A 16,159-nucleotide genomic window follows, 5' to 3' on the forward strand; every position below is an offset into this window, starting at 1 on the left:
ACCCTTTCTAGAGTCTCAATATCTTTTTTACATCGTGGTGACTAAAACTGGATGCAGGATTCCAAGTGTGGCCTTACCAAGGCATTGTAAAATGCATCCCAGTTGCCAGGTGTCCCGAATTCTGATCACGCGAGCCTGGGGATGCTGTAACGGTCATCAGTGCGAAAAACATTCCGTCCCTTTTTCAGTGCTGTTGTAACTCTGAACGGTCACTAAACGAACAGTTGTAAAGTGAGGATTTTACCTCTATGCAGCTCACTACCACACCCAATGCAAAAGGAGAAATGTATATTATGCTTTAATTCCAAATTAGGTTCATTTATTTAGAAAGGCTATAATGTGTGCAGGTTTTTAATGCACGTTCCAGTCCCCCAATCATTTTTCACTCATTTTCCACATCCTATTAATTTGGGGACCGATCAAAATCATCCACACGGGCCCTTTGGGGAAAGAATTAAAGCAGAAAACGATCCGAATCAAGTTGATTCGGTGCCAGACGAGTTTAAACCTTAATAAAGCTTGTATTTGACGGCAGCGTGCTACCTGTTTAAGTACTGCCACTGCGAGTGAACACAACTTTTTCCAAAACAACAAGGACATCATGCAAAAACATTTGTATATATTTTAATACACAAAAACAATCTTCCTAAATGGACTGGGAATTGGATCTAGAAGGGGACTCCAGGAGGGAAGAGCTAAACCAGGAATGTGTTTTCTTAAAAAAAAAAAAAGAAAATGTTTCAAACATACTAGGTCAAAAACTATTGCTAGGAGAGGGATGACAATTTAAATAAGAGTTCATTTAGGCCATGTTTTCAACACTACTAAGCGGGGAACCTGTGAGTATACCTTTTCTTCCACTAATAAGTTTCTCCTTTCATACAGCATTCTCTCTTTATGTCTGTCTGCCCTTTTATGAAATAACCCTTTACTTAAACACATATTTCCCCCCCCCACACACACACTCACTGATTCCTTCCTGTTATTTTGGTACAATTCTTCTACTGAGCTGAAAGCACAGTTGTTTAAAATTCTAAAGAGGAAACAAAAAAAAAAAAAACATGCAAAGTGAGAAAAGGGAGGGGGGAGGAACCTGTGAGAACAGTACCTTATTTTAATTTTTTTTTTTCCAAAAGCAATTTGTAACAAGATTCTGTCTTAGCCAGTTTTCCCTGTGGCGACCTTGCCTGTTTCTATGCTCAGGGTTTTCCAACAGATTTTAAATTGATGTGTAGCTTTCTAAACCGGTCCGGTGGGCTTTTTCTGACTCCGTTCTTGGTCCCCTTGCCAAAGATAAAATTCCTAGTTGAGGGTGCCCATTGAATTGCAGTGGAAACGTGGGTTTTTTTTTTTTTTTTTTTAAATCACTTGCGGGTTTTTCGGTAGAAAAATCAAATTCGAGCGCTCTTTAAATCGCCAGGTACTTGAGAAGGAGGAGATAGATAGATAGATAGATAGATAGATAGATAGATAGATAGATAGATAGATAGATAGATAGATAGATAGATAGATAGATAGATAGATAGATAGATAAATTTAGGAAGGCAAGCAGAAATATCAGAAAGTGATGGGCTCGTAGGAGGGCCCACCAGCCAGAAGCTTCTCAAGAAAACTGGGGAGAAAACAAACATCAGGAAACTTTGGACAGCAGAGGAAACATCTGCCTGTCAGCTGGGTGTTTGCCCTTCAGAATGGCGAAGCTGCTATACAAAACATCTCCTGCACAGTTCATTGTCCTTGTGACTGACAGCTGTCAGGAAGGGGCCAGGATGGCCTGGCCTGTCAAACAAATATGCTACTCAGCACTCTCTCTCTTTCTCCTAATGCTCTGAGCACGAGGGAGAAGCCAAGGAGAGTCCAACACAAGGTCCCCTTTGATTCCAGGGCTCTCCTGTTCTAGAACGTGTTCTTGATCTTGGCTGCCACCAGGATCAGGATCTCGCCAATCTTCCTCTGCCAGTTGCTGATGTCCTTGGACACCTCACACCACAGCTCGCCGTGCCGCGGCTCGGAGTTTTCGCAACGCTTTCTCACCTCTTCCTGCTGTTCCTGCATTTGGGGGGGGGGGAAGAAGGGGCAAAAAGCTTGTTTACCCATACAGGTTTTGTTTTTTTTAATTATGGTATTTTTCTCCTGCCTGTATTACTTGATAGGTAATCTAAGGTAATGTCAGGTAATATCAAGGGGGTAAATACATATAGATATACCTTCCTCCTCCTGGTTTCCCCAGAACAACAACCCTGTGAGGTAGGTTGGGCTACGAGAAAGTGACTGGCTAAATCACCCAGCTGGCTTTCCAGCCTAAGGCGGGACTAGAACTCATTGTCTCCTGGTGATTGGCCCAAAGTCACCCAATTGGCTTCTATGACTAAGGCGGGACTTAGAACTCAGTCTCCTGGTGAGTGGCCCAAAGTCACCCAACCAGCATTCAAGCTTAAAGTGGGACTAGAACTCCCAGTGTCCTGGCAAATGACCCAACGTACCCAGTAACTTCCATGCCTAAGGCAGGACTAGAACTCTCTCTCTCCCGGTGATTGATCCAAAGTCACCTAGCCAGATTCCATGCCTAAGGTAGGACTAGAACTCACTCTCTCCTGGTGATTGATCCAAAGTCACCTAGCCAGCTTCCATGCTTAAGGCAGGACTAGAACTCACTCTCTCCTGGTGATTGATCCAAAGTCACCTAGCCAGATTCCATGCCTAAGTCAGGACTAGAACTCACTCTCTCCCAGTGATTGATCCAAAGTCACCTAGCCGGCTTCCATGCCTAAAGTGGGACTAGAACTCCTAGTATCCTGGCAAATGACCCAACGTACCCAGTAACTTCCATGCCTAAGGCAGGACTAGAACCCTCTCTCTCCCGGTGATTGATCCAAAGTCACCTAGCCGGCTTCCATGTCTAAAGTGAGACTAGACCTCACTCTCTCCTGGTGATTGATCCAAAGTCATCTAGCCAGATTCCATGCCTAAGGCAGGACTAGAACTCACCACCTCCTGGTGACTGGCCCAAAGTCACCTAGCCGACCCTCCCCAATGAGCAAAGTCTCTCCATATAAGTCCCTGTTTGAATTAAGCAACTTTTTCCTTACCTCGGTGCCGTGCTGAAGCTCAAATTTATAAAAGAAAGCCCAAGCATCCCCCAGGTCAGAATCGATCTTCACAGTCCGATGGAACCACTCCCGGGCCTTGGTTATTTTGCGTTCGCTCCAGAACAATCTGCAGAAGAGGAGGAGGAGAAGGAAGGAGAAGACAAGCTAAGGAGACCAGGAACACCTTTCTGTTTAAAACAGAGTCTTGAGGAGGATGACCATTTGTCTGGGATGCTATAAGGCAGTGATGGCGAACCTTTTAGAGACTGAGTGCCCAAACTACAACCCAAAAACCCACTTATGTATCACTGGGTGCCAGGTGGGCTTGGCCCATTGGGTGGGCGTGGCTGCGGTGGTAACGGCAGACTGGGTGGGACTAAAAAGTTCAATCAATCAATTCCAACTTTGCGAGATCTTTTTTTTCCCCCCGAAAAGTTGAAATTGACTGATTGATTGAACTTTTTTTTTTGCACACGGCGACGGAGGCCTAAAGCGAAAAGGTTTTATAAAACCCAGCTGAAGGCCTAGGACTGGGGCGACGGCACGCCTGCCCACAGAGAGGTCTCTGTGTGCCACCTGTGGCACTCATGCCATAGGTTCGCCACCACAGCTATAAGGTCTCCCGCCTTGAGCAAGGGGTTGGAATAGATGACCTCCAGGGACCCTCCAGGGACCCTAGGATTCTATGAAGATGGAGAATGGAATCTTTCTGTATAAGAGAACAAGTAGCCGCCATACAGGCAGTCCTCGACTTAGAACCATTCCTTTAGCAACCATTCAAAGTTACAACAACACCAGAAAAAGCGACCTGTGTCCGGTCCTCACACTTATGACCATCACAGCATTCTCCCCTGTCATGCAATCAATGTGTATTTAGGGCAGTTGCAGTATCCCAGGGTCCTGGGATTGCCATTTGCGATCCGGCTTCCATCAAGCAGTCAATGAGGGAAGCTGGATATGCTTAACGACCAGGTGACCCGCTTAAAAACTGCAGTGATTCACTTAACAACCATGAACAAAAAAAAATGTTGTAAAAACTGGGCACAATTAGCAACCAGCCTTGCTTGGCCACAGAAATTCCGGTCCCAGCTGCGTTTGTTAAGTCGAGGACTATCTACATACAAATCGTATGAGTATATAAATAAATTCATTCTCTGATAATGATGTGGCTTCCAAACGTGGAAATCTAACCAAAGCAGATTCAGTTTGTGACTTAATGTCACGGTTCCAACAGATGAAACTCTTCAAAAGAACTTCGAGGCGTTGTTTACCTTAAAGCAGTGTTTCTCAACCTTGACAATTTTAAGGCATGTGGACTTCAACTCCCAGAATTCCACAGCCAGCAATGCTGGCTGTGGACATCTGGGAGTTGAAGTCCATATGCCTTAAAATTGTCAAGGTTGAGAAACACTGCCCTAAAGGATCTTTATTTTGAGTAGCATAACATTGGCACCGCAAAATCGAAGCCAAAAACTGAATTCCCCTCCCCTGAGCACATAGTACCAAAGCACAATTCCCTCCTCCAATTAACAGTCATAAATCACATCCCCCAATTAGCTTGAAACGCAGGCTTCCTCTCCAGTTTTCCAGCCCACAATTCCTTATCAGCTCTGGTTACAATAACCTTGTTTCTCACACTAGGTCTAGAGTTGTTATGTCTAGCTGGACTCTCGCTCACACACCCCCCTCCCTCCCAGCATCATCTAACTTTAAAAGCAAAAGGTAAAAGATGGCTACGTTTCCCTCTGTTGTCAATGCAAAAACATCCGGCGTTCGCAGCGTCGACACCAGAGACTCTTAAGCACCACTGAGAAAAACGACCAGGAGCGCGGCCTTGATTGTAAAATGTCCAGCTTTCCTTGCTGGTGGTTATCCGTTCTGAAACATTCCTTTTTAAAATAATTCCCTCAATCAGAATAGCTGCCTCCGTGCTCTTTTACAGGGACGCATTCTGCATCGCAGCAGAGAGGCTCAGTCAAGACCCAAGGAGTTCCAGTTCTTGACATTTAATAAAAAGGCCGTCTGGCAGATCAAGCTGTTCCACTGTGCATGTTTATGGTCTAGTAAACATGATTTTGGGATGGGGGGGGGAGAAGACTGATTCCTTCAATTGCTTAAAGTGAGGGGAGAATGTTATTTGCAAAATGTGCAGGTCTTAGAACCAAGAGTTTGCTGAAAGTTGAGGCTTGTGCTTGTTGTTAGTTACAAAGTCGTGTCCGACCCATCGCGACCCCATGGACAATGTTCCTCCAGGCCTTCCTGTCCTCTGCCATCTTCTGGAGTCCATTGAAGCTCACGCCTCCTGCTTCAGTGACTCCATCCAGCTACCTCCTTCTCTGTCGTCCCCTTCTCCTATTGCCTTCAGTCTTTCCCAGCATCAGGCTCTTCTCCAGTGAGTCCTTCCTTCTCATTAGGTGGCCAAAGTACTTGAGTTTCCACTTCAGGATCTGGCCTTCTAAAGAGCAGTCGGGGTTGATCTCCTCTAGGACTGACCGGTTGGATCGTCTTGCAGTCCAGGGGACTCGCAGGAATCTTCTCCAGCACCAGAGTTCAAAGGCCTCCATTCTTTGGCGCTCGGCCTTTCTTATGGTCCTTGTGCTTGTGCTTAAAACCACCCAAAGCCTCTTTGTTGGTGCAAAAAGATAATTTTATCTATTGATTTATATCTCACCTTTGTTGCTTTATGCTCAAGGCAGCAAACCTATTTAACACTCCTTTCTCTTTTTCTCCACAGTAACAGCCCTGTGTGGTTAACGGGGCAGGGAGAGAGGAGGGCTGGCCCAGAGTCACCCAGCTGATTTTTTTTTCACGCCTAAGGCAGGACTCGAACTCATCCTCTCCTGGTGATTGGCACAAAATTACCCATCTGGCTTTCAGGCTAAGGCAGGACTAGAACTCATCGTCTCCTGGTGACTGGCTCCAAATTACCTCGTTTGGGTAACAAAATGTCTGCAATATGCAGTATGAGGCAGTGAGCCACATGCAGATCTGTACATTGGGGAAACCAAACAACGTCATAAACAGGTGGCACAACATAGCACAGTGGTGGCGAACCTATGGCGGGGTGCCAGAGGCAGCACTCAGAGCCCTCTCTGTGGGCACATGTGCCATCGCCCCAGTCCTAGGTCTTCAGCTGGGTTTTATAAAACCTTTTCGCTTTAGGCCTCCGCCACCGTTTGCAAAAAAAAAAGGTTCAATCAATCAGTCAATTGAACTAAGAACTAAGGAGAAACTTCCTGACAGAACAATTAACCAGTGGAACATCCTGCCTCCAGAAGCAGTAAATGCTCCAACACTAGAAGTTTTTAAGAAGAGACTGGACAGCCATTTGTCCGAAATGGTGTAGGGTTTCCTCCCTGAGCAGGGGTTGGACTAGATGACCTCCAAGGTCACTTCCAACTTTACTACTACTATTATTATTATTATAACTTCTCGCGGGAAAAAAAAGTTGTTGCAAAGTTGGAATTGATTGAACTTTTTAGTGTCATCCAGTCTGCCGTTACCACCACAGCCACGCCCACCCAATGGGCCACACCCAGCCAATGGGCCACACCCACCCGGCACCTGACGATGCATAAGTGGGTTTTGGGTTGCAGTTTGGGCACTCGGTCTCTAAAAGGTTCGCCATCACTGACCTAGGAGAACAAACCCATCAGGACAAGATTCAGCAGTCCATCTGCATTTGAAAGACAAGAGATGGTCTTTTGAAGACAGCAAAGTCCACATTTTGGACAGAGGGGACCGCTGGTTTGAAAGAGGGGTCAAAGAGGCCATCTAGGTCAAAACTGAACAGCCCACTCTCAACGGGGAGGGGGGGGAATACAACATTGTGTATCTCCAGTCTACAACACCTTCCTTTCAGCAGTTCCAAGAAGGCTCCACACTCATTTGCACATTATTCAGGTGACCCTGAGGACACAGATAAGCCTCCAAGACTTCAGGGGTTCTCAACCTTGGCCACTTTAAGACTTGTGGACTTCAACTCCCAGAACTCCTCAGCCAGCAAAGCTGGCTGAGGAATTCTGGGAGTTGAAGTCCACAAGTCTTAAAGTGGCCAAGGTTGAGAACCCCTGCTCCAAGTGGTCTCAACGACTCTCTAAAAGAAGGCAAATGACCAGCTGTCTGCAAGGCGTATCAATCCTTCCATCTTCCACCATTCAGCCAAAACTGAAGAAGCTTCCAGGATGAGAAGCAAAACATCTTCCAAGAAAAACAAGGAAGTCCAGTTGCCTCCTGAAAAAAAACATCTTTGGGACCACCACGAGAACCCCCTTAGAAATGCCTGCAAGAAAATCAGCCAGCCCAGGACCCCTCGTGTCAACCCTCAGCTACAAACATTCCCCTTTATTAATGGTTTTCAGGGTAGAGAGATGGAGAAACGGCGCCCAGCCTCCCCAGGAATTTTTTTCTACTCAATCTGGGCCGGGAGAGGATTCGGCGAGCACGTCCAGTGCTCCTCTGCTCCTTAAAGTAATGGAAAAGGACGGCGAGTGCCATTGTGATGACAGGGATGGTTAACAAGGAGGGAGTCCCTGGCAGTAGCCCAAGGAACCCACTGCGTGTTCCCTAATCTTTCACAGTCAAAGGAAAAGGACGGAAGGCTCCACTCAGGCTTAATTGCAAGAAAAAAGTTCTGCTTTTGAGCCAACAGAAATATGACAAGGGTGTCTCTGAACACAGGACGGTGGCTTTTGTTTGTTTGTTTTCTTGGCAAACAACATAGAATGATCGGGTTGAAAGGGACTTGGAAGTCCTCCAGTCCAACGCCCCAAAGGGGAGACAAACTTTCCCTCCCAATGAAGCTTTCATGGGCAGCCTTTTAATAAAAGGTGTTAGAGATGGCCCGGATTCCCTCTCCCAATATAATCCATTCCACCTTTTCCTTCCTTCCTTCCTTCCTTCCTTCCTTCCTTCCTTCCTTCCTTCCTTCCTTCCTTCCTTCCTTTTCCTTCCTTCCTTCCATTCCATTCCCTTCTTTCCTTCCATTCCATTCCCTTCCTTCCATTCCATTCCCTTCCTTCCTTTCCATTCCTTCCTTCCTTTCCATTTCATTCCATTCCCTTCCTTCCTTCCTTCTTTCCATTCCCTTCCTTCCTTCCATTCCATTTCCTTCCTTTCCCTTCCCTTCCTTTCCATTCCATTCCATTTCCTTCCTCCTTTCCTTTCCTTTCCTTTCCTTCCTTCCTCCCTCTCCTTTCCTTCCTTCCATTCCATTCCCTTCCTTCCTTTCCATTTCATTCCATTCCCTTCCTTCCTTCCTTCTTTCCATTCCCTTTTCCTTCCATTCCATTTCCTTCCTTTCCCTTCCCTTCCTTTCCATTCCATTTCCTTCCTCCTTTCCTTTCCTCTTTTCCTTTTCCTTCCTTACTTCCTTCCTTCCTTCCTTCCTCCCTTCCCTTCCCTTCCCTAAAGCATTTTCCTTTCAAAGGGCCATCTGGTCTGCATTGTTATTTTATTTCTGTTTCATCAACACAAAAGGAAGAAACAAAGATGGGTAGAGTCGACCCAGGGCTGCCCCTGTTGTTTTCGCTTTTGTCTTCAAAACTGTCAACAGCCTTTCCAGCTCTCTTTCTCCCGCCCCGCAAACTCCGTTCCCTTTGATCCGTGTTAGTGTGGAGAAGAGAGAAGCGAACGTGAAGTGGTACTGAGGAATAGCAAAAACTAGAAAACGGAGGTGTGAAATTACCCTTTGCTTACTTTCACCTATTACGACTGTTTCTCAACCTTGGCAACTTTGAAAATGTGTGGACTTCAACTCCCAGAATTCCCCAGCCAGCAATGTCGGACTCCACACATCTTCAAAGTTGCCAAGGTTGAGAAACACTGACGTGGTCCAGCCATCTGCACTGTGCAGAAAAGCTGGGGAATCCTGGGAGTTGAAGTCCACACATTTGAGAAACACTGGCCACGGTTGAGAAACACTGGCCTAAGCCAGGGGTAGGCAATCTTGGCTCTTTTATGACTCGTGGACTTCAACTCCCAGAATTCCTGAGCCAGGATGGGCAAACTATGGCCCCCTCATGACTCGTGGACTTCAACTCCCAGAATTCCTGAACCAACATGGCTCAGCTTGGAAACCTCTCCGTTTCCCCTCAGCATGGCTGCCTCAGGAATTCTGGGAGTTGAAGTCCACAAGTCATAAAAGAACCAAGGCTGAAGACCCCTGGTTTAAATATTTAAATATTTTTTCCTCACGGTCACGTGATCAAAATTCAGGCATTTGGGCAGGGGTAGGCAACCGTGGCTCTTTTGTGACTCATGGACTTCAACTCCCAGAATTCCTAGGCCAGCCTGGCTCAGCTTGGAAACCTCTCCATTTTCCCTCAGCATGGCTGGCTCATGAATTCTGGGAGTTGAAGTCCACGAGTCATAAAAGAGGCAAGGTTGCCTATCCCTGGCCTAGGCTCTCAGTCTCTCAGCAAATATTCCATTTGACCTTTTTTTTTAGAGCAGTGGGGAGTCTGTAATGTATATCCAATTAACAACTGCTTGAGGGGGGTGTATTCAACCTCCTTAAAATAAACAGGCATTATTACTTACTTGGCCACTGCCAGGAGGACGTGGGGATCGTGTTCACACTTCTTCAGGCCGTCCACGCTCTTGGTCTTCCGTTGAGGTCTGGCCTCTAAAAAGATGGCTTCTGACCACAGAATTCCTAAAAGGCAGAAGACAAAACTGATCCAGGACTATCTCAAATTCATGCAGATTGTCCTTGACTTACGACCAGTTGCTTAGCAACTAAAGTTATGAAAGACTTCTCCAAAGCTACTTACAAGGGGGGGAGGGGATCAAAGTATTTTCCAAAGCAAATTTTCCAAAAATGAGAAGCAACGGATGGAAATTAACCAATGAGAGAAGCAACCTGGAACTGAGGAGAAATTTCCTGACAGGGAGAACAATGAATCAGTGGAACGACTTGCCACCAGAAGTTGCCACCACTTTCAAACAGGCCGTGGCCTGGTAGTGGCCTGGGAGTTAGAATAGAATAGAATAATAAAGTTGGAAGGGACCTTGGAGGTCTTCTAGTCCAACCCCCTGCTCAGGCAGGAAACCCTATACCATTTCAGACAAATGGCTGTCCAGTCTCTTCTTAAAAACCTCCAAGTGATGGAGCACCCACAACTTCTGAAGAGAAGTCCGTCCACTAATTAATTGTTCTGATTGTCGGGAAATTTCTCCTTAGTGCTAGGTTGCTTCTCTCCTGGATTAGTTTCCATCCATTGCTTCTTGTCCTGCCTTCAGGTACTTTGGAAAATAGCTTGACTCCCTCTTCTTTGGGGCAGCCCCTGGGATATTGGAACACTGCTATCCTGTCCCCCCTCGTCCTTCTCTTCATTAAACTAGACATACCCAATTCCAGCAACCGTTCTTATGTGTTTTAGCCTCCAGTCCCCTGATCATCTTTGTTGCTCTTCTCTGCCCTCTTTCTAGAGTCTCAGCATCTTTTTTACATTGTTGTGACCAAAACTGGATGCAGTATTCCAAGTGTGGCCTTGCCAAGGCATTGTAAAGTGGTATTAACGCTTGAGGTCAGACATGTCAAACACAAGGACCAGGGGCCAGATGCGGCCTGTGAAGGGGTTTCATGTGGCCTGCAAAGCCATCTTGGAAACAGTGAGGGAACGGCCCCCACTGCCTTGGCCCTGGCCCTGGCCGGCCAGGAGCCAATGTACAATTTTGTGGTGGCCATCTATGCTGAAACACATTCAGTCTTAGCTCCACAAGGCCGTCTGGAAACAGCGAGGAACCAGCCCCTGCCGTGTCGGCCCCACCCCTTGGGTGCATGCTGGGGAGGTGTCACCCTTTGTGAGGAATGAAGAAATGCACCATCACCTGGAAGTGGCCGGCAAATGGCCCTCGCCTACTTCACATATCCGGCTTGATGGGCTCCGGTGGAGGGGTTTCGGCAGGCAGTGAGGCTCCTCCAGTGGACCATGCCTTGGCGCTTGCCTTAGTCCCACCCTCTTCTGCCAGAGACTCTCAGATCTGTCCCACTCCTGCCCAGACCCCCACAGGCACCCTTGATGCGAACGATGTAGAGCTGGCCACGCCCACCCAATAGGCCACACCCACTCTGTCCACGCCCACCCAATAGGCCACACCCACCCAGTAGGCCACACATCCCGCCCTCCCCCGAGGGCAACCACAATGCTGATGTGGCCCTCAATGAAATTGAGTTTGACACCCCTGCTTCAGGTGATCTTGATTCTATCCCTCTGTTAATGCAGCCCAGCACTGTGTTGGCTTTTTTGGCAGCTGCAGCACACGGCTGCAGTTGGAGACCCCCATCCTAGACCCAATCTCGTACCTGAATTGGGACACTCCTGCAGGGCTTTTGCCATCAAAGTGTTTGCGATGTTCTTCAGCCCAGCTCGGTACTCCAAGCGTACCGATTCCAGCCTACAGAAACAGAGAGAGAAGCAGGTTTTGGCTAGAAAAGCTGGAAGGGAGCACCAGGAAGGCTTCCCCACCAACTTTCGTCCTTCCTTTTATTAAACAACATTTCATTTTATTTTATTCAGAAAATTAAAACACAAAAAGAAAGAAAGAAAGAAAGAAAGAAAGAAAAGAAAGAAAGAAAGAAAGAAAGAAAGAAAGAAAAAAAGAAAGAAAAAAGAAAGAAAGAAAGATGGGAGGGAAGGAAGGAAGATGGGAGGGAGGGAGGGAAGGAAGGAAGGAAGAAAAATGGAAGGAAGGAAGGAAGATGGGAAGAAGGAAGGAAGGAAGGAAGAAGGAAGAAAGAAAGAAAGAAAGAAAGAAAGAAAGAAAGAAAGAAAGAAAGAAAGAAAGAAAGAAAGAAGGACATTTTACAAAAAGAAAAGAAAATAGAGAATTTTCTAAAAAGAAATGTGCATTAAAAAGGACGAAAGACCAAAGCACATATACATACATTATCTCCCCTGGCTGATTAACGTATTGCAGCAATGTTAGTTTCTCCCCCCCCCCCTTACGAAGCAGGCCCATAATTTATAAACTTCTATATCTATTTACAACCAACTTGGCCTATCCTCTGTCTACTATATGTAAAAAACAAAAGTAGTTAAGAGGTAATCAACAGGGCGGCACAGCAGCTCAGCAGCTGGGTTTGGCTAGTTCAGGGGTAGGCAACCTGGGCTCTTTTTTGAGTCGTGGACTTCAACTCCCAGAATTCCTGAGTCACCATGGGGGAACTATGGCCCCCTCATGACTCGTGGACTTCAATTCCCAGAATTCCCGAGCCAGCATGGCTCAGCTTGGAAACCTCTCCCTTTCCCCTCAGCAGGGCTGGCTCAGGAATTCTGGGAGTTGAAGTCCACGAGTCACAAAAGAGCCAAGTTTACCTACCTCTGGCCTGGGCCTAGGCCGCTTCATGACTCGTGGACTTCAACTCCCAGAATTCCTAGCCAGCATGGCTCAGCTTGGAAACCTCTCCCTTTCCCCTCAGCAGGGCTGGCTCAGGAATTCTGGGAGTTGAAGTCCACGAGTCACATAAGAGCCAAGGTTCCCCGCCTCTGGGCTAGTCTAAAGAAAAGAAGAAATAGGGGAGACGTGATAGTAGTCCCAGTATCTTGAGGGGCTGCCACAAGGCAGAGGGGGCCAGCTGGTTCACCAAAGCACCAGAGGGCAGGATGAGAAACAATGGTTGGAAACTGATCAAGGAGAAAAGCAACCTAGAATTAAGGATATGTTTCCTGACAGCGAGGACACTCAACCAGTGGAACACCTTGCCTCCAGAAATCGTGGGCGCTCCATCACTGGAGATTTTTAAGAAGAAACTGTCTTGAGACGGTATAGGTTCTCCCGCTTGAGCAGGGGGCTGGACTAGAAGACCTCCAAGGTTCCTTCCAGCTCTATTCTATTCTGTTCCATTAAGATACTGGCTTTCTCGGCTAGAAAAGCTGGTTGCCCAGGTTTGTGACTCGAGCACCACGCGATGGGGTGAGCTCCTGCTCCTTGCTCCAGCTCCTGCCCTTCCTAGCAGTTGGGAAGCACGCAAATGCGAGTAGGTAAATAGGTACCACTTTGGTGGGAAGGTAACAGCACTCCGTGACGTCATGCAGGCCACGTGACCACGGAAATGCCTTTGGACAGAGCTGGCTCAACAGCCTTGAAAGGGAGGTGAGCAGCGCAATGACGAGTGGGGTAAAATCTGCAGGGACTCAACCCAGTGGTTCTCAACCTGTGGGTCGGGACCCCATTTGGAGTCGAACGACCATTTCACGGGGATCGCCAAACAACGCAGTCCGCCATTTTTTTCTCCCTTTTCCTTAGCTGTGCTACTCTCTTTTATTCTATTGGCTTTTGAAAGCCAATAGAATAGACTCTCTTGAATAGAGTCTAATTCTATTGGCTTTCAAAAGCCAATAGGAATTGTCCAGGCTGTCTCTGCCCTGCTGAGCCCGCCAAAAGTCCCATTCTGCAAACGGTTGAGTAGTCCTCGACTTATGACCGGTTGGGGTCGCGGCATTAAAAAGGTTGAGAACCACTGCCTTAACAGGTTAATCAATCAACCGTGAAGTTTGACTTCAAAGCCCTCCGTCATTGTGTTTCACGGCTTCTGATCGGTAGGCTTTCCTCCTTACCACAAATCTTGGTTCTTGGGATTCTTCAGGCGAGATTTCTCCAAGATGGCTCTGGCCCGGGTGAGCTGGCCAACCTTCTCTTCCAGTCTGGACAGCAGCAGCCAAAGGGGGATTGAACCCGGGCATTTTTTCAGCTGTTGGGAAGTGGACGGAGAGAAAATGTTGTACGGGTTAAGTCCTCGACTTATCAGCATTCGCTTAGGGATCATTATGGGGGGGGGGGTACTGAAAAAAGTGACTTATGACCGTTTTTCACACTTACGGCCGCTGCAGCATCCCCGTGGTCATTGATCTAAATTCAAAAGCTTGGAAACTGGCATGTACTTATGACGGTTGCAGGGTCCTGGGGTCACGTGATCCCCTTTTTGCGATCTTCTGACAAGCCAAGTCAGTGGGGAAGCCAGATCCACTCATAACTGCAGTGATTCCTCAATATACCTGTGTTTCCCTCAAAATAAGACTGGGTCTTTCTTTCTTTCTTTCTTTCTCTCTCTCTCTCTTTCTTTCTTTCTCTTTCCTTCCTCCTTCCTTCCTTCCTTTCTCTCTCTCCTTCCTTCCTTCCTTCTTTCCCCCCCTCTCTCTCCCTCCTTCCTTCCTTCCTTTTTTTCTTTCTTTTTCTTATTTATTTATTGCCTCCAAAAGAGGCACCAGGTCTTATATTCGGGATGTGCGTCTTTTTTACTTACCTTCTGCACCGACAGCCCTGCCCAGCTGGCCCACTTCTTCTGTGGCGGAAGGAGCAGCTTCATTCTGCAGCTGAGAATGGGAGCTCCGGCCTGCATTTCGCAGTCAGGCCTTTCCGGAAGGCCTCTGCAGCCAAGTACCGAGCTATGGATTCAATCCGGAGCTCAGTTCTTGGCTGCAGTGGCCTTTCCAGAAATGCAGGCCTAAGAAATGCAGGCCTGGCTGAAGGAGATGCCACAGAAGAAGTGGACCGGCAAGGAGAGGCCTGGCTGCAAGAAAAAAGTGGGTGTGGGTGCGTGGATTGGCTCCACCTCCCCACCCCCACCCTAGCTTGATTTTTAAGTGTGTGCCTCACCGCAAAACTAGGGCTTATTTTGGGGGTAGGGCTTCTATTAACCCCCCCCAAATCAAGCTAGGGCTTATTTTCAGAGTAGGCCTTACTTTCAGGGAAGCAGTCTATTATTTTCACTATGTGGCAAAAAAACAAACAAAACCCACCCATTGTAGACACCGAATGACTCTGGTGTTCTTTCAATGACCACCGTGTTCGCTTTATGACCGCTATATTCGCTTAAGGCAGGGGTGTCAAACTCAATTTCATTGAGGGCCGCATCAGCATTGCGGTTGCCCTCAGGGGGGGTGCGGCCTACTGGGTGGGCATGGATGGAGTGGGTGTGGCCTACTGGGTGGGCATGGCCAGTTCTACATCATTCGCGTCAAGGGTGCCTGTGGGGGCCTGGGCAGGAGTGGGACAGATCTGAGGGTCTCTGGCAAAAGGGGATGGGAGCAGGGCGAGCGCCAAGGCATGGTCCATTTCTTCATTCCTCACAAAGGGTGACCCCTCCCCAGCATGCACCCAGGGGGCGGGGCCAACGCGGCAGGGGCTGGTTCCGGATGGCCTTGTGGAGCTAAGACTGAATGCGTTTCAGCATAGATGGCCACCACAAAATTGTACATTGGCTCCCAGCTGGACTGGGCCAGGGCCAAGGCAGTGGGGGCCATTCCCTCCCTGTTTCCAGGATGGCTTCACGGGCCACATAAAACCCCTTTGCGGGCCGCATCTGGCCCCCGGGCCTTGTGTTTGACATGTCTGGCTTAAGGACTCCCCATGCACAGGGATAATAAGGACATTCTGAGACAGGCCAGGATCTTCTCCGCGAGCGAGAGAGGCTTACCCCTTGATTGTAGGCATCCCGGGCGTTCTCCATCAGCTCCTCCTGCTCTTCTATCTGCCCTTTCATCATCCAGAGCTTGGGGAAGTCTTCATAATGCTTCAGGGCTTCCTCACAGAGCTCCTGGGCGGCGGCAATGTTCCCAAGCACCCACTCGAGTTTGACAGATTTCATGAAGACCTGGGAAGAAGCAAGGAGCCTTCGCCTTCGACCCTAATCCAGAGGAATCCCCCCACCTTCCAAAATTTTTACACACACACACACACACACACACACACACACACTGACTAGAGGTTTTGAGGACGGCCACAATTGCCAGATGCACGTTAAGTGCTGCACAGGGTCTACTCAACTACCCTGACTGTAATAGCACAGCAGCTTGTTTCAAGTTGTTCCTAAGCTCCTTCCCCCCCCCCCCCCCCGAGGAGGGACTTAGAAAAAAAATGGGAATATTGTAAACGACAGATGCGGATTTTACCTATTTGGCAATGTTCTATATTTATTTATTTTTGTCATCTTTATGTAGTGTAGATCGGAGGGGGTGACCCTTTGAGAGCTGAATGCAACGAAATTTCATTTTAATGTATGTTAATTAGTGTACATGTAAAGTGACAATAAAGTTATTATTCTATTCTATTCTATTCTACTCTAC

The 16,159-nt window shown here is 47.6% G+C and overlaps 1 protein-coding gene across 1 annotated transcript in view; it reads right to left on the bottom strand.

Moving 5' to 3' along the window:
• Positions 1-302: 302 nt before the first annotated feature.
• PRPF6 (pre-mRNA processing factor 6) overlaps positions 303-16,159 on the bottom strand; it is a 48,833-nt gene continuing 32,976 nt past the window's right edge. The window contains exons 16-21 of the mRNA XM_039326937.1: positions 15,511-15,687; positions 13,652-13,785; positions 11,398-11,489; positions 9,630-9,744; positions 3,090-3,216; positions 303-2,049 (exon numbers count right to left, since the gene is read on the bottom strand). Coding sequence (XP_039182871.1) covers positions 1,897-2,049; positions 3,090-3,216; positions 9,630-9,744; positions 11,398-11,489; positions 13,652-13,785; positions 15,511-15,687 — 798 coding nt within the window. The 3' untranslated portion in view covers positions 303-1,896. The remainder of the gene's footprint in view (positions 2,050-3,089; positions 3,217-9,629; positions 9,745-11,397; positions 11,490-13,651; positions 13,786-15,510; positions 15,688-16,159) is intronic.

This window comes from Crotalus tigris, unplaced genomic scaffold (assembly GCF_016545835.1).
Source record: "Crotalus tigris isolate CLP2741 ecotype Arizona unplaced genomic scaffold, ASM1654583v1 scf7180000024347.1601321, whole genome shotgun sequence".
NCBI classification, from domain to species: domain Eukaryota; kingdom Metazoa; phylum Chordata; class Lepidosauria; order Squamata; family Viperidae; genus Crotalus; species Crotalus tigris.